This window comes from Myotis brandtii, unplaced genomic scaffold (assembly GCF_000412655.1).
Source record: "Myotis brandtii unplaced genomic scaffold, ASM41265v1 scaffold806, whole genome shotgun sequence".
Lineage (NCBI taxonomy): Eukaryota > Metazoa > Chordata > Mammalia > Chiroptera > Vespertilionidae > Myotis > Myotis brandtii.
In genome coordinates, this window is record NW_005371249.1 from 973,051 (window position 1) to 995,797 (window position 22,747).

The 22,747-nt window shown below is 47.0% G+C and overlaps 1 protein-coding gene across 1 annotated transcript in view; it reads left to right on the forward strand.

Moving 5' to 3' along the window:
• Positions 1-22,747, forward strand: part of PAX5 (paired box 5) — a 161,486-nt gene that overhangs the window by 7,465 nt on the left and 131,274 nt on the right. Inside the window, exons 2-4 of the mRNA XM_014531551.1 lie at positions 6,113-6,278; positions 11,635-11,832; positions 20,261-20,325. Of these exons, the coding sequence (XP_014387037.1) occupies positions 6,113-6,278; positions 11,635-11,832; positions 20,261-20,325 (429 nt within the window). The remainder of the gene's footprint in view (positions 1-6,112; positions 6,279-11,634; positions 11,833-20,260; positions 20,326-22,747) is intronic.

Here is a 22,747-nt window from a genome sequence, read left to right on the forward strand (position 1 = left end):
CGCCGGGAGGCGGCGGCGTGGGCCGGCCTGCAGTCTGGAGCGCCCCGATGGAAATACACTGTAAGCACGACCCGTTTGCATCCATGCATAGTAAGTAGGCGGCGAGCTCGCTTCTCTCACTCTCCGGCCCGGGGCGGGGTTGGGGGTGCCGGACTACGGGGCAGGCCCTGAGGCCGGTAGGACCCAGGACTTCTGTAGCCGCGCAGTCAAGTTTGCCAAGTGCAGGGCTTTCCAGGCAGGGGATGTGGAACAAAGTGCCTGGTCGCCTGGGCCCGGAGCACCTGGCACCAGGAGTCCCGCCTCCACCAACGCCTAACGTAGGCAGCGAGCAGCAGCCTTTTCGGCGGCCTTTCGGGGGCCCTGGCAGCGACGTCTCAGAGTGCTGGGAGGATCGTGGCGGGGACCCGGAGAGGGCTCCGGCTGGACTAGCTGGAGGGTACGAAGTTGTAGCGAAAGGTCAGTCCGAGTCCCAGTCAGCGCCCCACACCCAAACCCGGATGGTGCCTTTTTCCACGGTGGGGCTGATCCAAACAGGGCTTGCAGGGGGAGTGGGGCCCCCACCAGTGCATGTGTGCTGCTAGGCGTGAAGGGAGAGGTGGAGAGATAAGTGGGGACCTCAGGTCCAGAGCTCCAAAGGCGTTCTGGAGTTGAGTGGGATTTGAAAAAATCCACCAAGTAGAGGTCCCTGAGCTGAGCGTCTGCTTAGAAGCCGCCAGTTCATACACAGACCTTTAAAGACACCCTCCAGTCCTCCTCTGCAGGACGCTTGCCTTACGATGACTTCTCCCCTAAAAACATAAATAAAAATGAAGAAGCAGCTAATTAGTCACCATCCAGGCGCCCCCGCTTTCTAACGACGCCGAGTGTGTAGGAGACGGGAAGGGTCATTTTGGGCGCGGGCGAGGCGGGTGGCCGGTTGCTTGACCCGCCGGGATCTGCCAGTTCGCCCTTTAGCAGAGCCTCCTGTGCGATGCGCTTCTCTCCGGGCGAGTTAGCGCCGGATTAGACTCGGGGATTTCAAGGAAATACCAAGTGGAACGAATCGCGTTTCCCCTCTGCGCGCTGCAGAGCTGGGCCGGAGCAAGGCGCCAGGCTTGGGCGGCATCCAGCCGGTGCCCAGCTGGGGTCCCCGCGGGGCCGCAGGTCATAGGGTTGCTCCCTGGCTGGGAGCCCTCCGCAAGCCAGCTTCTCCTCAGCCTCAAATCCTGCTTACCAGCCCTGGGCCCCCTGTTTAACAAAGGCAGCAGAGACCCGGCTGGAGAGAAGGCGAGCTTCCCTGGGCGAATTGGTCCTTTTTCACCCGGAGGGCCGAGCGGCCTGGCAGGCAGAGAAATGCTGATCTGGGCGATAGGGGCTGACTGCCCGCAGGTGTTTCTCTTTGTGTCAATTTCCCGAGTCGGAGGTAATCCACCAGAGCCGCGCGGAGGTTTGCGCAGTGAAGCCGCTTTCTCCGGTCCCAGCCCAAACGATTCCTCATCCTCCCGGGCCTGTGCCAAAACAGTTTCCAATCCGTGGTGACCCCAGCGCCCCCCGCAGCCCTGTCCTGCGCACACTTGAGCTGGGCTCCGGAGAGGCTCTGATCTCACAGAGTGAGCCAGGAAACAAACGAGTTGGGGTCAATACTCTGCTAGGCAAGCTCTTAGCCAAGGAGAGATTGGGGGACAAAATGGGGAGGGCTGACCCCTGCACTTCTCTCCTTGCGGGGGACGGAGTGGGGGGAGATGGGGGGAGATCAACAGACCCTCACTGCCTCCTTCTATACAGAGGGGCGCCCCAGAGATTTTGCACAAGCCCTTGGAGAGATAGTGTCAGACCCGGTGATCTTGAGGGTGGAGAAGGCAGCTACTTCCAGATGCTGTTAGCCAACCGCTAATGCTGTGTATCTGTCCCTCCTTGTCCTGGCCTTCATGTGCCCCCTGGAGAGTGCTCCCTCCTCCCATCTTCAACTCCCTGGCAGCACGGTGGGGGCTGGGCCCCAGCCAGCCTAGCTTCCAGGGCCTGCTTGGTTCTGACGTCCAAAGCTCTTTGCTTGCACAATGTGCCCTCCAGGGCCTCAATTTGTTGGTGATTGGAGGTGGGGAGTGGGGTATGCAGTAGATCCCTTAGAGGTCCCTGGGGTAATAGGGGCTCAGACCAAGTCCCATCTCCTCATCTCCCTTCTTGGCCCTGGTCAGTTTCATGCTCCTACCCTCTTTCTCCCCTCCATCAGAACAGGACAGTTTTGTGTGGGAGAGATGGTGTGCCCATGGGACAGGGGCAGGCACTGCCTGGAAATGGGCTTCAGAGTTCCCCTGCCCCCACCCCCTATTCCAGGCTCATCACTTTGATCAGCACAACCCTCCCCAGATGTTTCCCTCCCTCAGGTATGCTTCTCAGTTATAAAGCACTTTTACTTGAGATTTGTCTAAACCTTTAGTTACACCCATTTTATGGAGTATGATATTGAGGCCAGAGAGACAAAAGCACTGATAGGAAGTTCACACGGGTAAACCTGGAGCTGGTTCTTGGGTCTTCAAGGATTTACAGAAGAGGAGGGTGAGGGGCTTAGGTTCCAGAAAGAGGAGAGTGGAATGTCTGGGTGGGTACACACATGTGCAAGGTGCTCTGTCTGGTTTAACTGTTTCTGTATCTATGGCCTGACTGTCGGTGTGTGTCAGCATCTGCCTGCCATTTAAGAGTCCATTAATGAAATTTCATCCCTGCTCTCCCCTGTGTTCCTGTTGGCATGTTTGTGTGTCCCTTCATTCATTATCTCAGGGACCACGAAGAGAAATTTCAGTGTCTCTAAGTCCTGGAGTTAAATCTGCAACTGTGTCCGTAGAGACCCTCTCTCTAAGACCCTATGCCCAGTCTAGGGTGTGGACGGGGCCCCGGTGGGCAGCATGCTCTTATCTGGGCCTGAGGAGCATCTGTGGGGGCTGGCCCTTCCAGACCAGAGCCACAAAGGCCCCAGGGGCATCTGCAATTCAACCATTCTTCTCCCCCCAACCCACCCCCCAACCCTTTTCTGCCAGTCCTGTGGGGGCAGGGCTGTTTCCCTTGTATATGTGTCTGTTTCCTGGTCTTTGCCTTGAGTTGTTTCCATCTATCTTTGTGTCAGTCTCTCTGTAAATTCTACTTGGCCCTGAAAAGAGTAGCTGAGTCTGTGTCTGCCTCCAGCACCCTCTATGGGATGAACTCTCACCCAGCTGGAGTCCACAGGAAGTAGAGGCTGGACTTGTGTTCTGTCAGGAGATGCAGGGCTGGACCTAGGGTTCCAGAAAACAAAGCCCCCCCACCCCCCCTCCACAGAAGTCCCCTGCCCTTTACTGGGGAATCTGTCCTCCATTTTTTTCTTCTGGTCTCCTTGCTTCCCTCTGTGCATCATACTCACCTGTCTTTTCTTCACCTGTTTTGGCTAATCCATTCCATTTTCTCCTCCTCTGCCTTCCTAACTTGAGGCTTCCTTTCCAATCTCTCATTTCTTGCTGTCTGTTCCCACTCTTTGCACCCTTTCCTTCCATACCTCACTTCTCCTCTTTTCTTTCCCCATCATGCCTCCCCTCTCTCAGGCATCTAGTTTTATTTTTTTCTAATCTCAGGGTAAGTGGGAGACATTACCTTCTCAGATCACAGTTGTAAATCATCTCCCTACCACCCTTGAAATGCTCTATAGCAGGGGTGGGGAACCTTTTATCTGCCAAGGGCCATTTGGATATTTATAACATCATTGGTGGGCCATACAGAATTATCAACTTAAAAATTAGCCTGCTGTATTTGGGCAAACATTTAATTAATTCACCCCTAAAGCCTTAGCAGGACCAAACCAAATGATTTCTCTGGCCTTATACGGCCCTGGGGGCCAGACCTTCCCCACCCCTGCTTTATTGGATACAACTATGACAGAGGCAGAGAGCTAAGTGAGCTTGGGGTCCTTCCCAGGGGGATCCCAGGTTACCCTGGGTCTGGTGTCAGCTGTGGACATGTGGATCAGACTCTGGAAAAGTATTGGTAACCTAGATTTGTGGTCAGGAGTATAGGGCTTGCTGTCACTTAGAGTGTCCATGATACAAGTGGTCCCCAAAGCTCACAAATGTCTTACAGAACCGCTCTTGAACTGCTCTGAAGGTTGGCATTGTGTTTTGGGCAGAAAGTTTAAATTGCCAGTGGTATAGGGAACAGGCTATTGCAGATGGGCTACAATGCCTGGACTGACAGGTTATCTTAAAAGTGTACTGAGGGCTTTTAGCTTCTTTTTTTGTCCTTTCAGATGAGCTTGTACCAATTTTGAATTTACTTTCTTCTTAAATCCAGCCTGTTCTTGAACGATCCATACAACCTTTTTTTATTAGATGCTCCCAACCCCAGAACAAAGCTTTCTTAAGACCCTTGACCAGGGGTGGCTACAGTCTTTCGATTTTAGATGAACTAAGCAATCATATTCCTAACTGCAATATCCTGTTTGAGATGGTTTTCCTTTTCTTGTGTCTGGAGTGTTTTAGAACAATCAAAACCAACTAAAGTTCATTTTGAAAATCAGAGGGAAATTCAGCTTAGAACTAGAATTAAGTACTGTTGTTATCTATAAAATTGTGTTTTCCCTTGAAATCAGCCTGAGGTTGGAAATTTGGGCAAATATTCAATTCAGACTTTCCTGAGAAACTTCAGTGAATTGGTTTGGCATTTAAAAAAATAGGTTATGTTATGGATTCCTTTCCCCCGTCCATTTCAGATATTGTTCATGAAACTGAATAGTATTTGAGTGCTGGGGAGGAGGTGGAGAGCTGAGATTGAGGTGGCTATTTTATGTTTTAGAGTTGGTGTGTGTGTGTGTGTGTGTGTGTGTGTCCTCCAAGATGCCCTGGCTTCCCTGGTATAGCCCAGTCCCAGGCAAGTCTCAGTTTAGTTTATTCCCCTTCTGGCCTCTGAGCTGCCAGCAGCATTGGTAAATGCTTGGACTTAGCTTTTGGCTTCAGTGATGTCAGTGGCTGATTAATAACTACAAGGTCAATATTGTTGCTACCCCCTGTGTTTACTGGGTTGGCGCTTCAGTTACTTCTATCCTTGTTTCCCTCCAGATGGACCTGGATATAAGGAAGCTTAATGGGGTGGGGAAGATACTTTCCCAGACGCTACTTAAAATTTGTCCCAGAGCCTCTGTAAAACCTGGGTTGAGAAGCCGTCTTTATTTCCCCTGAACCAACCCATAGCTGCTTGTCAATTGCAAAACACTCCAAAAAATTTTAGGGAAACTTCTTCATAGCAAATCCTAGTGCAATAGGGTGAAATAAATGTGATCCTCCAATCCATTTCTTTTGTGTGCTCTGCGAGGGTACAGTGGTCGACCTGCACATCAGCCTCATCTTTTTTGTTTGCTTATTTCCCCCTCAGTTTTATTGGGTATGTAATTAAAGGAAGTGTTTTTATCAAGGCAGTGGTTGGGTTTTGTCTCAGCACCGTGCAGATACTATTTTAAAAATTTAAAAAGTACGTAACCCTTAATCAGATTGTTGATTTAAAAAAAAAATTCCCACCCCCGAAATCTAGGTTTATTGGGGTAGTCCCTTTCACTTTTGAAGATATTTGTTAAAAGGAAGAGTTTTATTATCAGATTGTTGATTTAAAAAAAAAAATTCCCACCCCCGAAATCTAGGTTTATTGGGGTAGTCCCTTTCACTTTTGAAGATATTTGTTAAAAGGAAGAGTTTTATTTTTTAAAATGTCTTTAAATTTGATGTATTTTAAAATATATTTTCTCCCGAGGCTTTTGCTTAGACCTCAGTATCATGTATGTAATAAGGTGTGTCCCTAGTATAGACTGAGGTCTTCACATATTCCATTGTTAAAAAAAGAATTGCACAGAAAATGCTAGTAACTAAAGGAAGCATAGTATGGAGATGCTTGCCCTCATTAGCCCAATTGACTGGCTGAAGATTGACAAAGGCTAAGGTTATTTTTACAAAGCAATGTGAGGTATTAATGTAGTCTGCATGATCAGACTCCAGGCTCAAGATGTCCAGCCTGCAGCCATTTCTGATCTGAGGGGCTCTGAATGTTCCCGACAGGCCTTCTCCTTCTATGTGACTGGTTCTAACCACCCATTCCCTCGCTTTCTGTTTCTCATCTGTTTCAGGACATGGAGGAGTGAATCAGCTTGGGGGAGTTTTTGTGAATGGAAGGCCACTCCCGGATGTAGTCCGCCAAAGGATAGTGGAACTTGCTCATCAAGGTGTCAGGCCCTGCGACATCTCCAGGCAGCTTCGGGTCAGCCATGGTTGTGTCAGCAAAATCCTTGGCAGGTAAAGGCAGGAGCTCCAGGTTTCCCTTGATTTTTAAAATAATCACCTAAAACATGACCCAGCCGCTGTCCAGTGTGGCAGGGTCACAGTGAGAATCATTGTGGCATTTCACCCACACGCACAGCACTTTAGAGTTTGCAAAGCCCTTTCGAGGCCCCTCAGTTCAAACTAGTCCTGGAAAACCCCAGTGACATGGGGGTTGGGGGACGCAGTCAGGAGGGATGGCCTGTTTTCTGAAAGCCTGGTAAATTATTCCAAACGACCCAAGAGTAAGAGGTTCTTGGGAACTTCCCCTGCGCATTTTAGGTGAGCTCAGGACCTGGGCAGGGCTGGGTGGAAAATCCACAAGTTAAAATCACCAAAATGACCAGAGTTCAGTTTTTCATTTTAATGTTTTCAAAAACACAGTCCATTTTGACAAAGTCATCTGTCATTTTCAGTTGTGGACTATCATCAACCTCATGTTGGGCTGCAGTATTTTTCTTCTATGTTTTGTTTCTTTCATAGCGACAGGCATCCTAAGTATATATTAAATTAGAGGAGGAAAAAACACAACAAAAAAACCCAAACAGACACCAACTCTCAAGTCTGACATTTGAAAGTTGCCACTTGACCCAGCGATTTGCTGCAAACAAAATACTAACAATGCTGATTCTCCCAGAGGACGGTGCAGCCTTTAGTGTTCTTCCTGTTGATTTTCTGTGGCGAGCGAGACAGCACCATCCAGGGAAGCAGTTTCGAAAGGAGGAAACAAACCCAGAGAGGCAGAGTGACTGGCCCAGATCTAGCCAGCCAGTCAGTACCCAGGCTGGGAAGAGAGCATAGGATTCCCAGATCATGGGCATCTCACCATTCCCCCAAACCAAAGCCACAGGTTTGTTGCCAGCCACATGAAGTTAGAGGTTTGCCCTGGCAACTAGGAGCAGTGTTCGGTTATAGCTGGTTCAGTGCTCTCACAGGATTTCTCTCCCCGGGCCAGAGAACAACCTTTGTCCTGCAGCTTGCATGATGGTTTGAGAACAGATGCCTGGATAGGAAATAAATATTTTGAAGGATGTCAGTGACATTGTGACTTTTTGCTTGCCCTTTCCCTTCTACTTGCTGGAATTTAAAAAATTCTTTCAAATGAAAGGGGAAGGACAGTTGCTAACCTTGGGGGGCCTTGCTGGAGACCAAGAGGAAGTTTTAGGCCAGAGGTCTGGAAGGAAGCCCCCTTAGGGACCTTGATTCCTGGGTTTATTCCTGGGTTTATCTCGGGTCACCTCAGCCGCGGAGGCTGTGGGCATCACTCCTGTTTAGCACTCAGTAGCAAACGAGCACCAGGCAGAGTTCAAGGAGGAAGGCAGGACGTCAACCACGGTGTTCTTATTAGAAGGTGGTTTTCCTGACTAGAGGATGAGAGTGAGAGTAGAAGAAAATAGAGGAGAGGAGATCAGAGAAAAGAGAAAGAGAAAAAACAAAACAAACCCCCAAACCAAGCGAAAAGAGAATGATTAATTTAAAAAAGAGAAACAGAAAGAGAAATGAAGACAAAAATAGGAGAAAGACCGGAAATATTTTAGATGATCTCAGCATCAGACTCCGAGTGCCGAATGGATCTTAGCTATCTTCTTGGGAAGCCTCCTCATTGCACGGAGGGAGAGAGAGAGAGAAAGAAGGCCCTTCCTTTGTTTTTTGCTGAGACATCTTTGCTGAGCCGACATTTTGCTTGCTATTTGAAATCTTCTGCTGAGCCCTTCTGAGAGGGGACATCTTGATGCCGGGTCCTCATGTTCTGGTGCCCGGGAGGGCTCCAGATCTCCCCCCAGACTGAAGGGGACAGGGACCTTCCCAGGCTCAGCTGGCAGCCTTTCTCGACCCAGAATAGATTTGTCACTAGGTAGAGTGGCACTCGGAAGTTACGCGCCGCTCCGGTGCCTGGCCGTTTAAGTTGTCAACAATAAATTGGAATTTCATAGCTCATTATTTTCATAACTAAGAACCACAGTGGACAAAATGTCACTCTAATTAGAACTGCCTTTTAAGAAACAAGTTCAGCCCTAAAACAGTGTGACTGGGAATTTCTGAACGAGGGCTGTTCCGTCCACTGACTTATTTATTTATTTTTTGGTCACTAAAGGATTTGATGGGCGCGCACCGGGTGACAGGTTGTAAAGAGCGTGTGCTGTGTGGTGGCCGTGGTTTTCGGAGGCTGCATGGCAAGGCTGGCAGAGGCCCCCGTCATCTCGGGAAGGTGGCGGTCTGCCAGGCGTGTGGGCATTCAGTCCACAGAGCTCCAGCTCCAGCTCCAGAGGGGCTTGAGAGGCACAGCCTGATGGCATGTGAGGCCCCTTTAAATCCACTCCGAAAGCCTGGCTGTTGTCTTCTTTCACTAGAGCCTGCCTGGGAGGGTCAGGTCATTGGGAATTGGGTGGTATGTTACATAGTAATAAACACTCAAAGGATTTTAATCCGCTGCACGTGCTGTTAGGTTTTGCAAAGTTTTTTCTTAACCATTCTGCATTTCTGTCTTCACAACAGCCCTGCGAGGCAGGCAGGGCAAACATCCTCTCCTTATTATACACATGGGATGACTGAGGCCCTGAGAGTCTAAGTGAGCTGGCCCAGGTCACACAGCAAGTTAGGATCAGAGCCGCTGACCAGCATCTACACCCCTTTGCTCCCAAACTAATGCCCCTTGCACTGAACGACACTGTGTGCTGTTGGCGCTGCTCATCTGTTGCGTGTAAGCTAAAGGAATGCCCGGGGGACTGTTTTGCTGAGATGAAAGGGCAGTATTTAGTCCGAGTCCTCACTTGACACAGCTGCCAGTTGGGGTTTCCGGGAGTGTCAGGTTTGCCTCCTAAGTGTCTGGCTTATGTGTCAGTCAAAAGGAAGACAGAGACTTCTCATGTCAAGAGCATAGCCTCCTATGGTTGGCACTGCTCAGGTGGGATGGGCGGACAGCCTGAGCTCTGCCACCCCAGCCATGCAGACAGGACAAGTGCTGGGGGTGGGGGGAGCTTCGTCCTGCCCCCTTTTCAGAGTTGCTGCCTGGATATTGCAGCTCCATTTAACTAACATAGGTTGAGTACCCAGCACGGGGTTGTCCGTGTGTCTGTAATCCTTGCCCCACGAGGGTAACTATTGAGTGACCGAGTGAATGAAAGAAAAAAAAATGCACGTTAAAATTCCTGGTAAACAGTAAAGCTTTCTGCAATTGCAAGGGATTATTATTACTATCGCTATTATTTAAATTTTTACAAGCAAAGCAGCAGTTTGCTCTAGTGGGAGGAACTCCAGATTCAAAGTCAGGTTTAAAAGGTGGGGCTGCCCCTAACTTCCAGAAGGAAATTTGACAAGTCACTTAGTCTTCTGATCATGGGTTTCCTTTCTATAAGTCCCTACTGGCCTCTTTGGATTGGTGAGAGGATCAAGATAATTCAAGGAAGAGCTCTGTAAACCTGAGAGCACTGTCTCTAAATAATAAGTTATTGTGTTGATATTAACACAGGATTTTCTATTGTAAAATTGAAAGGATAATTGGAGGCTGCAGCAATTGCCGTGTGCCTTGATTTAGGGACTTCTCTAGACTTCCGGCAAAAGCGTATTTTTCTTCACTATTTCTAAAAACATGTTTGTGACTAATAACAATTTTTCAGCAGTTACAAAGAGAGGGAGGACAGGTTGAGTTTTGCCTTACGGTCCAAATTTGTACATGAGTCACTCTTCTCAGAGAAAAATAGAATTTCCACTTCCACATCACTGCTCCCAAATTATCTCATCTGTTTCTAGAATATTCACTGACCTGGCCCTCACCAGACTTCCCCAGGCTGAGAATTTCAACTTCTCTTTAAATGTAACCAGCCATTATTCTGGGTAACTTTTCCTACCCATCCCATGAGCGGATCACCTCTTTCCTTTACCAATTATTAACTGCTGTTAGGTTTGAGAGTTACCAATCATTTCTAAAATGTCTTTCTGTTTCAAAAGAAATTTCAACTGCGAGGTAATCTCCTTTGCAAGAGGAAGTCAAGAATTCCTCTGCACGTGCCGAGAGAGACATCCAGCGAAGCTCAGATTCAGAAAAGGAATCAAGTCGTTTTCCCCTCTGAAATGATCTTTCACGGCACTCTTCTCCCTGGTCTCGGTTTTACTGTAAAACCCTGACATCCTATTTGCGTTAACGAGGAAGAGCTGATAGCATGGAAATGCCCTTAGAAGCAGCGATTTACCGCAGGGGAGGTCCTGGGAAGAGCTGCCGTGACTTGGGGCTGGTTTTTTGATCGCTTGGGTTTTGACTTCCAGTTTCAGGGAATCCTGGAATCCAGCACTCCCTTTAAGTTTACACCAGGGTTATTGTTTGATTGTTTCTTATGGAAAAGTAAGTTGTGTTTTAGGGGACAGTTTTACAGAAGGCAGATGAATCTGCTAGGGCAGTGATGGCGAACCTTTTGAGCTCGGCGTGTCAGCATTTTGAAAAACCCTCACTTAACTCTGGTGCCGTGTCACATATAGAAATTTTTTCATATTTGCAACCATAGTAAAACAAAGACTTATATTTTTGATATTTATTTTATATATTTAAATGCCATTTAACAAAGAAAAATCAACCAAAATAAATGAGTTCGCGTGTCACCCCTGACACGCGTGTCATAGGTTCGCCATCACTGTGCTAGGGGATGAGAGAGCTGGCAAATTAAAGGTACAAGCCAACTTTCTGGGGAAATTGTAGCTCAGGAGGCTGGGCCACGATCCTGGTTTGGCAGTGGGTCTTGTGTGACCATGAGCAAGCCGTCTAACCTCTATAGATCTCTGTTTTAGACCTGTAGATGGGGACTTCTTCATGTATTCGTTCATTCATTCAAAACATTTATGTGCTTTAGAACTGCTGTGGGGATCAAATGGGAAAACTGACTTGAAAGAGTTCTGTAAACTGTAAAATGGTAGATCGATATAAAGGAATAAATGAATGTGTAGTATCTTGACCAACAAAAATATAATGTGAGTCACGTATGAAATCTAAAATTTTCTAATAACACATTAAAAAAGAAAAAGAAAACAGGTACAATGAATTTCAATTATATATACATAATCTCAACATATAGCCAATATAAAAATTATTAATGAGATATTTTAAATTCTTTTGGTACTAAGTTTTGAAAATCTGGTGTGTGTTAAGCTTGCAGTATGTACCAGTTCATATACCAGTTCAAATGAGCCACATTTTAAATATTCAGAAGCCACATACGGCTAGTGGCTACTTGATTGGACAGCGCAGATCTGTATGTTTCCTGGACAGAGTAGCCTATTATTTTGTTGTCAAAATCCATGTTGCTGGTTCCTCATGGCTAAGCTCCTTTCTCCTTGGTCCCAGGTATTATGAGACGGGGAGCATCAAGCCTGGAGTAATTGGAGGATCCAAACCAAAGGTTGCCACGCCCAAAGTGGTGGAAAAAATTGCCGAGTATAAACGCCAAAACCCCACCATGTTTGCCTGGGAGATCAGGGACCGGCTGCTGGCAGAACGAGTGTGTGATAATGACACGGTGCCCAGCGTCAGTTCCATCAACAGGTGAGAGGCTGCTGCCTGTGGGGCTCGGGATCTGGGTGGAGTGGGGGATCCTGGAGGCTCTGTGGGTGCCTTTTCAGGAGCTCTGGTCTCCCCGTTCACCAAGGCTCCTTAGGGGACATTGGACAGGAGGACTGCTTGTGGGGCCAGGCGGGTCTCTCCATTGCCCTTCTCTTCTCTCCAAAGTGGGCAGGAGTTCTAGCCCCAGGGAGAGTTGGCCAAGCCAACACCGTGGCTGCTTGAGAGTCTTCTGACTCTAGAGCAGTGGTTCTCAACCTTCCTAATGCCGTGACCCTTTAATACAGTTCCTCATGTTGTGGTGACCCCCAACCATGAAATTATTTTCGTTGCTACTTCATAACTGTAATTTTGCTACTGTTATGAATCGTAATGTAAATATCTGATATGCAGGATGTATTTTCATTGTTACAAATTGAACATAATTAAAGCATAGTGATTAATCACAAAAACAGTATGTAATTATATATGTGTTTTCCGATGGTCTTAGGCGACCCTGTGAAAGGGTCATTCGATCCCCAAAGGGGTCGCGACCCACAGGTTGAGAACCGCTGCTCTAGAGTGATTTGCATCACTCGCTATACCCCACTCTGTGTGTGGAGCACTTACCAGTGAATTGTCCTGGTTAGGCCTTCAAATGTCACTTCTTCACAAGCCCAGGCTCCAGGTCTTAGCACTGGCCCATTTCAGACCGTCCCAGGAAGGAAAGCCCTGCCTTCAGCTGGGGCAGAGGTTGAGCCATTGAGTGTGGGGAACAGAGCCCTGACTTGGGGTTGGGAGATTTAGCTCCTTGTCTCAGGTCTGCCGCAAACACAAAGTGTGACCTTGGCAGAGAGCCCCTCCTGTCGCTGGGCCCAGGGCCTTGGTGGTTCAATGTGGGTCTGTGATCTCCAAGAGAAATGTTCGGGATGCTGCGATGCTGTGGAGTTAGGGAGTTGCCCTCTCCCCGGCTGCCCCAAATCTTACCCATGGACACAAAGAGCCAGAGAAATACCGTGAGTGCCAGGCTCGGGATCTTCCTAGGAGTCACCAGGGCTCCTTCTCCTCTCCAGTCTAATCCAGGGTACAGCTAGCAGAGCTCTGAGAGCTTTAAAAATAAATTCCTGAAAGCAGGTTTTCCACTGTGGATGGTGCAGTCTCAACTCCACTTAAACCCACAGAGTCAGGGATGAAGTTGCGAGATGAACAGAAATGACTCTTCTATAAACTCCGCAAAGAAAAGAGAAACCAGCGGACTGAAAACTTGAGCAGTTCCCATTTCTTCAAGGTCATACCGTACTCTTGTCAGTGCAGAGCCTAAGGACCTGGGCTAAGGAACTCCTCCCACCCACCAGAAAGAGTGGTCATACTAGAATGTCTCTGAGATTCCCTCAGGTCCCGACAGTCATTCCTTCCACAGTGACTCAGAATCACTGTGTGAATATGTGCTAATGTTTTGAGTCCTGTTATTTCATAAACCATTAGCCTGTTTTTCTTTTCTCAGTAAACCTTTACCTTGGGCCTGACCTCGTGCAAGGTGCTGAGAAGAGAGAGGGGGAATTAGTCTCTTAGTCTCTGTCCCAGAGGGGCTCCTCGTCCAAGCTGGGATTCTGGCATGCACGTAGAAGTCTAGACAGCCGGAATTATGCACAAAATGACAACTATTGTGGTGGGCTCGGGAGGAATAACTCCTGTTCTTTTTCTGGATTACGAGGGGCTCCAATGTGCCTTGTGAATCCCCTGCTTTTGGCTTGTTGCAGGATTTCCATGACACAAGCAACATGATGTTTTGTCCAGGTCTCCAAAAGCCCTAACGTGGAGTGGGGCACATGCTGCTTAGAGCAGTGAAGGAGCAGTCAGCTTGCTCTGCAGAGGAGCCTCCACCAAACCCGTGGTCAGGGTTGGGGGCCCACAGATTTCCCAGTGTAGGGTATACATGGAATTGGCGGATCAAAAAATAACTTTAGGTTGCTTGTGAGGGTCCCAAACTCTAACACCTAAGTGGGCCAGACAGATAAAGTAAGAAATGAAGCAGGGCAGGATACCCAGGAGGCCCCTGAGGCTAGCCATGGCCCCAGCAACCAGCAGTCAGGGTCCCACCCCCAACTCCCGCACAGCACAGCTCTAGGCCCAAAGCACCAGCTGATCCACAATTCCCCTCGACACTCATTATGCAAATGAAGCATAAGACGATAGGGAAAGGTTGGGTCTGTGGCCAACTAGCCAGGACAAGCCCTATAGAAGGGGCAGTTGCTTCTCAGCAGAACGTGAGCCCAGTGTTTGCCAGACTTTTTCCATTCTTAGAGAGAAGCTGGAAACTAGGACTTGGTGTGTGCGTGTGTGTATGTATACTTGTATATACGAAATCCCTATTTTTAAATGGTGGTAACTAATTTCCATGATAAAAAAAAATGCCTTGCAGGACAAGCATGACTTATTTAGGGCTCCAGCTTCTATCCTCTGGAACACAAGGATGAAAATGGTTTTGTGATGAATTTGTTTGAATGTCTTTTAGAAATAGGTAACCAGTGCTCCAAGCCAGTCAGTGTGAACTTCATGAACGCTCCCAGCCCCATTTACAGTAAAGAACGAAGGTTGCCCTATTAAAGTAAAAAAGTGAGATATTTGAAAGAAACGTACGAAATAGAGAACCGTGATCACAGATGTGGAGGAAGCTAATAGGGGGTACTTGAATGAGTGTCGAGGGGAATAGTGGATCAGCTGGTGCTTTGGGCCTAGAGCTGTGCTGTGCGGGAGTTGGGGGTGGGACCCTGACTGCTGGTTGCTGGGGCCATGGCTAGCCTCAGGGGCCTCCTGGGTATCCTAATCCGGTGACCTGGCTGGCCGTGCTTCTAAGGTGCTTTCACATCTATGGTCTCCTACAGGCCCCTAAACCTAACTCTATCCTGTGACAGGTACGGAAACCCGGGCCCAGATGGGGAGTGCAGAGGAACAACGATTTTGAGATAGAGAAGGGAGTAGGGCCTGGGTCCCCTGATGATAAGAGGCGGGTTGGTCTCTTTCCACCGCTGCCCTGTAGGACTCTGCCAGTGACAGAACTGAGGATCCCTGAGAAGAGAGGCAACGAGTAGAACAGTCATTCCCTCTGCATTTCTGAGCCTGGCGGCCTGCATGTTTTGCCGCCTGTCTGCAGGCTTCCTCTGTGGTCCATGGCCTTCTGTGCTCCTCCATGGGGGCTCCTCACCACATTCTTCAGTGAGAGCTCTTTGGTATCTTTAACAACTGACCCTGCAATGCAAACCAACTAAGTGTGGGGCAGTCTCATGTCGCTGCCTGCCGTTCCCCCTCCCCCAAGAAAGCCTGAGCCATCCCAGCATAGTTTTCTATAGGAAAGCAAAGCTCCCACTGCATTCCGATGGATGCAGCTTCTAAATAACCATCTTGCAAATGTCATTGTGTGGAAGGGTGCACCGTGTCCTCTCCCAGCCCCTGCCTCTCTTGGAGGCAACTTCTCCCTATTCCCATACCTTAGTCAGGGAGGGAGTGGTGGCTGGATTTGTAGCTGTTCTGGTGGCCACAGGGTCATCTTCACTGTCCCCCCCTAGAAGTGTGTGCTTTCCTTCTGTCTTCTGGGGGACCAGCCTGGGAAACGGTGACTGGCATGGGGTTAAACAGCACTGCACTAGTTCTGCTAGGCTTGTGGGAGATTTCCTGGGACACAAACCATCATGTGGAAGTGGCTTCTTCAGGACGAATACATGCTGGGCTGCTGCATAGTCTGCACGATGGAGTCTTAGACTCCAGCCTCAGTGTCAGGTGGAGGTGACTGTCCCAGAACTGGCCCAAACGTTGGGAGAAATGGAGGCTTCCTTCTTCTATATCAGTCCTGTGGCTCTAGATCGGGGCCAAGTGGAGTGGCATTCCCAGTTTAGAGGGGCAGCTCCACGAGCACCAACTGGTCGTTGCCTTGTGGGGTCAGAATTGCCAGGTGTTCTATTTTTTTTTCCAAGAGAAGCTAGAAATCCATTTATTTATGTAAGAGCTCCTTACTTACTACCAATTCAAATACAAATAAATATACTGTGTAAGCCAAACACAAATGGTCCAGTGATGGATGTGGCCTGAAGATGACAGTTTGTAAAGTCTGCTCTTAATCCTAACTTGGGAATCAAGCCTTTGAGACTGTTTACCCACTTCTTCTATTTTTTTTAAATCCTCACCTGAGAATATGTTTTTATTGATTTATAGAGAGTGAGGAAGGGGGGAAGAGAGAGAGAGAGAAACATTGATAGGTTGCCTATGTATGCACCCCGACTGGGAATTAAACCCGCAACCTTTTGGTGTACAGGATGACGCTCCAACCAACTGAGCCACCCACTCCCTCTTTCTCCTCCACATCAGTCACAGGCTTGAGTGTCACCTGTGGGCCCTCTCCCAACTTGGCCCAATGAACCCTTGATCAGTGCTGTAGACGTGGGTATCTCTTCAGCCATGTCTCCCCATTTCATTTTTAAAGGCGTCATGACTTTCTCTTCCAATGTCATTGTGTATGCGGGTGGTGATGAGAAGACCTAGCCTTTCAGAAGAGTGGGGGTGATGTTGAAATGGTATCCTTACAAATGCCTGTAATATCTAAAGTTCCTTGGGCTTTTAATCCTCAGATTCTAAATGGATTTTGACTCCAGATAGGTTTTATGCCTCATAAAACAAGTATTTTGCAGAGGAACCACTTCCTTGGAATGTAACTAAAAAAAAAAAAAGTGCGCAGGCATGGGAGCTGACTTGCTGTGTGATCCTGGGGGAGTCACTTGAGCACTCTGGACTTCAGTTTCCTCACTCAGAGAAACCAGCTGATTGCTGAGCTCCCTTCTCTGTTGGGCTCAGGACCAGGCCCATGCTCAGCAAGTAAAGGCTGTGCCTTCCAGTGTGAGCTGCCAAGCAGCCCTCACTGTCTCTTATTTAGAAAAGTCCTGAGTGTGGCTCTTGCTGTGATAAGTCTCGAGGTTGCTTGTTACATTTTTTAGAGTTGCTATGATTCAATTAGTCTTGTTCTTCCCATTGTTACTTCTTCTCAGTGGAGATGGTGCTCTTTGTTCTTTCCTTGGCAGCTGCTGCAAGCAAATGGGCAAAATTTCTATCCCTGGGGACAGCTTTGGAGGGTTGGTTCCCTACAATTTGGGTCTCACTCATAGAAGACAGCCCTATTGCAGCCTTAAAATTGGGTGTGGGGATGGCCACCTTCTCCTGCCAGCTCCCAAGGGGGGATCCCATGAGTTTTTAAGGTATTTGTGGAAAATATGAGCTTTTAAGGTTGGAGCTGGTCATAATCTTTATGAAGATACCATTGATAATAACACTTACCATTTATTGAACACTTACTGTGCAGGAGCCTCTGCTCTAAGTACTTAATTATTAACTTAATCCTCATAATAACCTTATGACATAGGAATGAATCTTGGTTGGTCCCATTTTATAGATGAAGAAACTGAGGTATAGAGAGGTTAAGTAATTTTCCCAAAGTCATGTAGCTGGCAAATGGCAAGACTGGGATTCAAACTCCAGTCTGGTTCTGGAATCTGTATATTTAATCACTATGATGCAGCTGCCTCTCAATGATTTATCACAATTGATAATGTTTTACCAATGATTTATACATATTTTAAAAGAAAAATAAGAAAACCATAATTTTCTTTGCTTTGTCTCTGTATGAATCTAATGGCCAGACAATGCTTTGAAGAGTTAGGACTTCAATGGGAAATAGTTATAGTATATTTCACCATATATTTGTATATAGAAAAACTATATTTACGTCTGGAATATTTATATGTTCCATAGTTATATCTCTTTAGATACACACACACACACACACACACAGAGAGAGAGAGAGAGAGAGAGAGAGAGAGAGAGAGAAAGAAAAGGTGACAGACAAAAATACAAAGATTAGATCAGATGCTAGCTTAAATCTGGGGGATCAAAAAGACCACCTCACTCCTAGGTCTTTGTCAATATGCTCCATGTTTGCTTAGTGAAAATAAGTGATTTAAATGTGAGAGAAAACAAAACAAACACTCTGAATGTATTTGAGGCAATACTCATGCTGACTTGTCAAAAAGAAAGCAAAAGGCTATGGAGGCTGGGCTGTGGTGTGAACAGAAACGTTCCATCCAGGCTACTATCGGAGGATGCTGAGTGCCCTTGGTTCCCAGCGCTGAGCTGTGAGATCACAGAGGGCGACAGCCCGATGAGGTTAAGTGGAGGCACCTGCCCCTTCTGTCCTTTCTATTTGCACAAGCTGGAGACCCAGTGCAGCTTGAAACGAACTTCTAGAACTAATGGTCTACAATGTGAAAAAGGATTTCTTATAATGTTGAGTAAAAAGAGCAGGATACAAAACTGTATACACAATTTAATCCAGATTCTGTTAAGGAAAAAAAGGATATTTCCAAATAAGCATAGAAATACTAGTATAAAGGAAATATACTTGACCCTTAACAATGCAGGAATTATGGGCGATGACCCCTGAACAGTCGAAAATCCACATATAACTTTTGACTCCCTAAAAACTTAACTATAGTTGTCCCTCGGTATACACTGGAGATTGGTTCCAAGACCTCCATGGATACCAACATCCTGAAAGCTCAAGTCCCTTATATAAAACGGTGTAGAACAATGCACATGGTTCACACTTTATATCTTTGGATTCTCAACCACAGATTAAAAATACTGTTTTGGGGGGGAAGGGAGAAAAATGGCAGGCATCTATAATACTGTCAACAATAAAAAAAAAATTTAAAAGGATGTACTGCCCTAGCTGGTTTGGCTCAGTGGATAGAGCATCAGCCTGTGGACTAAGGGTACCAGGTTTGATTCCGGTCAAGGGCACAGGCCCGAGTTGAGGGCTCGATCCCCAGTAAGGGGGCTGCAGGAGGCAGCTGCTCAATGATTCTCTCTCATCATTGATGTTTCTATCTCTCCTTCTCCCTTCCTCTATGAAATCAATAATAATAATAATAAAAAAAGATTAAAAGAAAAAAACAACAATATTATATGTAAAAAAAGGAAGTACTGTTTTTGATTAAAAGAAAAAAAACAATATTATATGTAAAAAAAGGAAGTACTGTTTTTGATTCACAGTTGGTTGAATCTGTGCCTGTGAAACCTGGGGATACTGAGGGTCAACTATATTTACTGAAAGAAATTGTGTGTAAGTGGACACATGCAGTTCAAACCCGTGTTGTTCAAGAGTCAACTGCACAAGAGTGGGGGTGCACTCAGTGGAGATGGTGCTCTTCGCTCTTTTCCAAAGTGGTTTTAGATGTCTCCTTCAGCGCGGCCGGCCAAATAGTCTGCAATGAGCACAAAGTCCTTTTAGACCAGGGAAAACTCCCAATACATGTTCTTTTAAAAGAGAATAATCGGACGTTGGAATAGAACTTTCCCAAAGAAGCTGAACTTACTATTATCGCCCACCCTCTCCCAAATGCCAGAGAAGGAACTTTCTTGCAGACCTCAAAGGGACTTTTGGCTTGGCCCTGGTTGACGTACGGGGTGTAGGGTCTCATGGAGAAAGTTCTGCAGAAGGACCTCAGAGCTGCCAGGTGGCACTGCTGTTATCCCTTTTATACACTGGGCATTTCCATAAGAGAGAGAGACAGGCAGGAGAGAGAGAGAGAGAGAGAGAGAGAGAGAGAGAGAGAGAGAGAGAAGGATTCAGTTACTCCAAGTAAGCAAAGAGTGCCCTATTCTAACTCCGTCACCGTATTGAGGCCCGCAATGGAATGGATTTGCCCAGGGTCACTATCAGGTTCCTATTAGAACTAAGGCAAGGTCCCTGGAAAGGCAAGCCAGACCAGCCCCATGAAGCTTTTCCATGAAGTTTTTGTAGACGTTTCTCAGCAAAGCCAAGCTAAGTCTCTCTTGGCAGCACTTTAACCCTTTCTAGTTTCAGAGCAATTCATGCATCCCCTTGTGATGGCTGGGGATGTCACTCCTCCCGTGGCCATCCAAGGTAGAGAATCAAGAGCTTGAGGGCTTTCAGGGGACAGAGAGCTCCCTTGGCCAATCCCTTCATTCCATAGAAGCGGGGGTGGGGGTGCGGGGGCTGAGGTCCAGTGAAGGGAAGAAACTCCCTAATGTTACTCAGTGACTTTATGGAGCCAGAGCTGCTTCTGAGAAAGGGATGTCTTCCTAATATGAACGCATCATCCCGTTCTATACAAGAGGCACTAGAGGCCCAGAGAAGGGTGCAAGTTACTCAAAGACACCCAGGGAAGTAGGGGCTGAATTGGGACTCGTCCATCATTTTCCTAAGCCCCGAACTCCTGACCTGGGTTCATAATCTCCCCTCCCCTCTGCCCCCAGCTTGACCTGTGCCCCAGCTTGACGTGGGTTTTCTGGTTGTCGATTCATAGCTAGTTGAGATCTCTTTTTCTAAGATGGTAAACAGCCATTCATTTTTTCCCACTGCCCACAGGATCATCCGGACAAAAGTACAGCAGCCACCCAACCAGCCGGTCCCAGCTTCCAGTCACAGCATTGGTAAGAACTTCAAAATAAAAATTTTAAAAATCGAATGGGCTCCAAATATTCTAAAGAACTTTTAATCATTCTTATGGACAGATAATTCTGCATAAAACACTTCGGCACACGTACTAATGCGCTTTCTTTGTCATTCTCCAAGGGCTGAACCCGGTAAATGAATTTTATAAATACTGCTAAAAGGTTTTGAATTTTACTGATTATTATGATAAATAGCTTTCAGCATGAGACAGAAAATTGAAATCTAAGCCAAAAAAAAAAAATCCACTAATGGGGGTCTATAAAATGTCAGAAATTAAAATTTTGAATGTGTTTTTTTCCTCTATCAACCAGCCCTTCTACAATTCTTTGTGCACTTGCAGTCTTGAGTGAAGATGTGGCAAAACTTCTCAAACTTTCTCTCTCTCCCTTGCTTCGATCTCATGTACTCTGAGCCGCCAAAGGCTGCCGGTGGAGTTTCTGACACTCATGGGTGAAGTCGGAGAGGGAGTCATGACTTGGAAGAAGGGGAGTCATCTTTCCTACCAGTTGACCTTTGAACAACGTGAGGGTTAGAGGAGGCACCCCCTCCCCCTCCCTCTCACACAGCCAAACATCTGAGTGTAACTTTGGACTGCCCCCCCGAAACTTCGCTGTCCCTCTATATCTGCAGCAGATTGGTTCCAGGACCCTCCACGGATACCAAAGTCTATGATACTCATGCCCCTTATACACAATGGCACAGAACAATGCATATAGGAGGCCCTCTGCACCCGCAAACTCCCAACTGCGGATCAAAAGCAGTATTTTCGATCTGAGGTTAGTTGATAGAATCTGCAGATGGGAAAGTAAAGGATGCAGAGGCCTGTCTGTATATTTAATGAAAAAAAAAGTCCACGTTTCAGGGGACCTGCACACTTCATACTTGTGCTGCTCAAGGGTCAAGTACACTCAAGAGTTCAGAAGTTCCCCTTGTCCTTCCCTTCTCTGCAACGACTGTGAGAAAAAATGACATGCGTCTACTTAAGGCATATTCTTTCTCCACTTGGGATAAAGGAGGCCCCCTGGTCAGCTGGGGGAAGGTTATTCTACTGTAAGAAAGTAGGCAACCATTCTGACAGTTCTGGTTGCCACAGTCCTCGTCAACTCCACGTAATCATGCCTCCGATGCTGTACCGTTTCCACACCTTTTCATTCCTTCAATGGAAAACTTGACCTCCCTGTGGTGATGGGGGGCAGGCAGAGACCTGGCTTATAGTTTCCGCTCTGTCGTGGACTCCCCTCGTAAACTGTGTAAAGTCCCTTCACCGTTCAGAGTCTCAGTTTCCCCATTTGTGAACGTAGGGGCACAGCCCAGGTGCTCTCTGAGGTCTCTGATCCTCCATGGTTGCCTCTTTGGGTAATGCTAAGACAGAACTCTTCCCTGCTATGAAATCATTCTTCATTTAATAATCAATTCAAAAAGTGTTTGCTAAGCCCCTGCTGTGCAGAACTTGGCGTTGGAGACTCGTGTTTTAATTCGGAGGCAGGACAAACTTCCCACTCAGAAGGGCTCCTCAGTCTAGTGGGGCAATGTAACAAAGAGGAGTTTGCAGAACACTGAGGTGAAGCTCAAGAAGAAAGTTCAGGGTGCCGTGGAGCTGGGGCCTAGAGGGTTGAAGAAGGCTCGTGGGGAACCGTGTGTGGCTGAGATTTCCCTTGGGCGGCTTTTTAATTATTTCAGGTCACTTAGCAGTGACTATCAAATCGAGAGTAACTGGTAAGACTCTTTCAGTTGTGTTAGAGGAATACTTCTACTTGTAGGTAGCAGAATGCTTTGTTTTGTGTCTGAAATTTTTATGAAAACCATTATTTTATATGTGTGCAGCCCCTTAGAGTTTACAAGCTTAATGAGGGGTGAGGAAAGGGAGGCTTAGAGAGATTAAATAAATAACTAGCCCAAGGTCCCAATGCCAGTAAGTGGTGGAGCAAGAATTGGAACTTGGGCCTTTTGAGTTTAGTGTAAATCACAAAATATCAGAACTAATCTCGTTGCTTCTGTTAGCAACCTGGTGAGCCCTTGGTTATCTGTGGGTTGTTGTTTAAAGTACTGAGGACTTGTGATCTTCCTTCTTCCTCTGTTCTTTGCACCTTAATACAGAAAAGGTTGTGAGATTTGCATAAATCTATTTTGAGTAGCTTGTTCTGTTGAAAGAAAAGAGAAGTTAACGATTTCTACTTCTGTGTCTCCTAAGGAAGAGCTAAAATCAAACTCAAAGGCAAGAAGAAAGGCACCGTTCCCTCTAGGTCTGTAGGAGCAAGGGCTGGCCCTGCTCCAAGGAAAGCAACAAACAGCTTCTCACGCAATCACCACCATTTCTAGTCATTTCCTACGCGGCCCAGTCAAAGGCGGCTCTACCTGCCTCCAGCTAGTTATAGCCCAAGGAAATGTGTCTGAGATTGG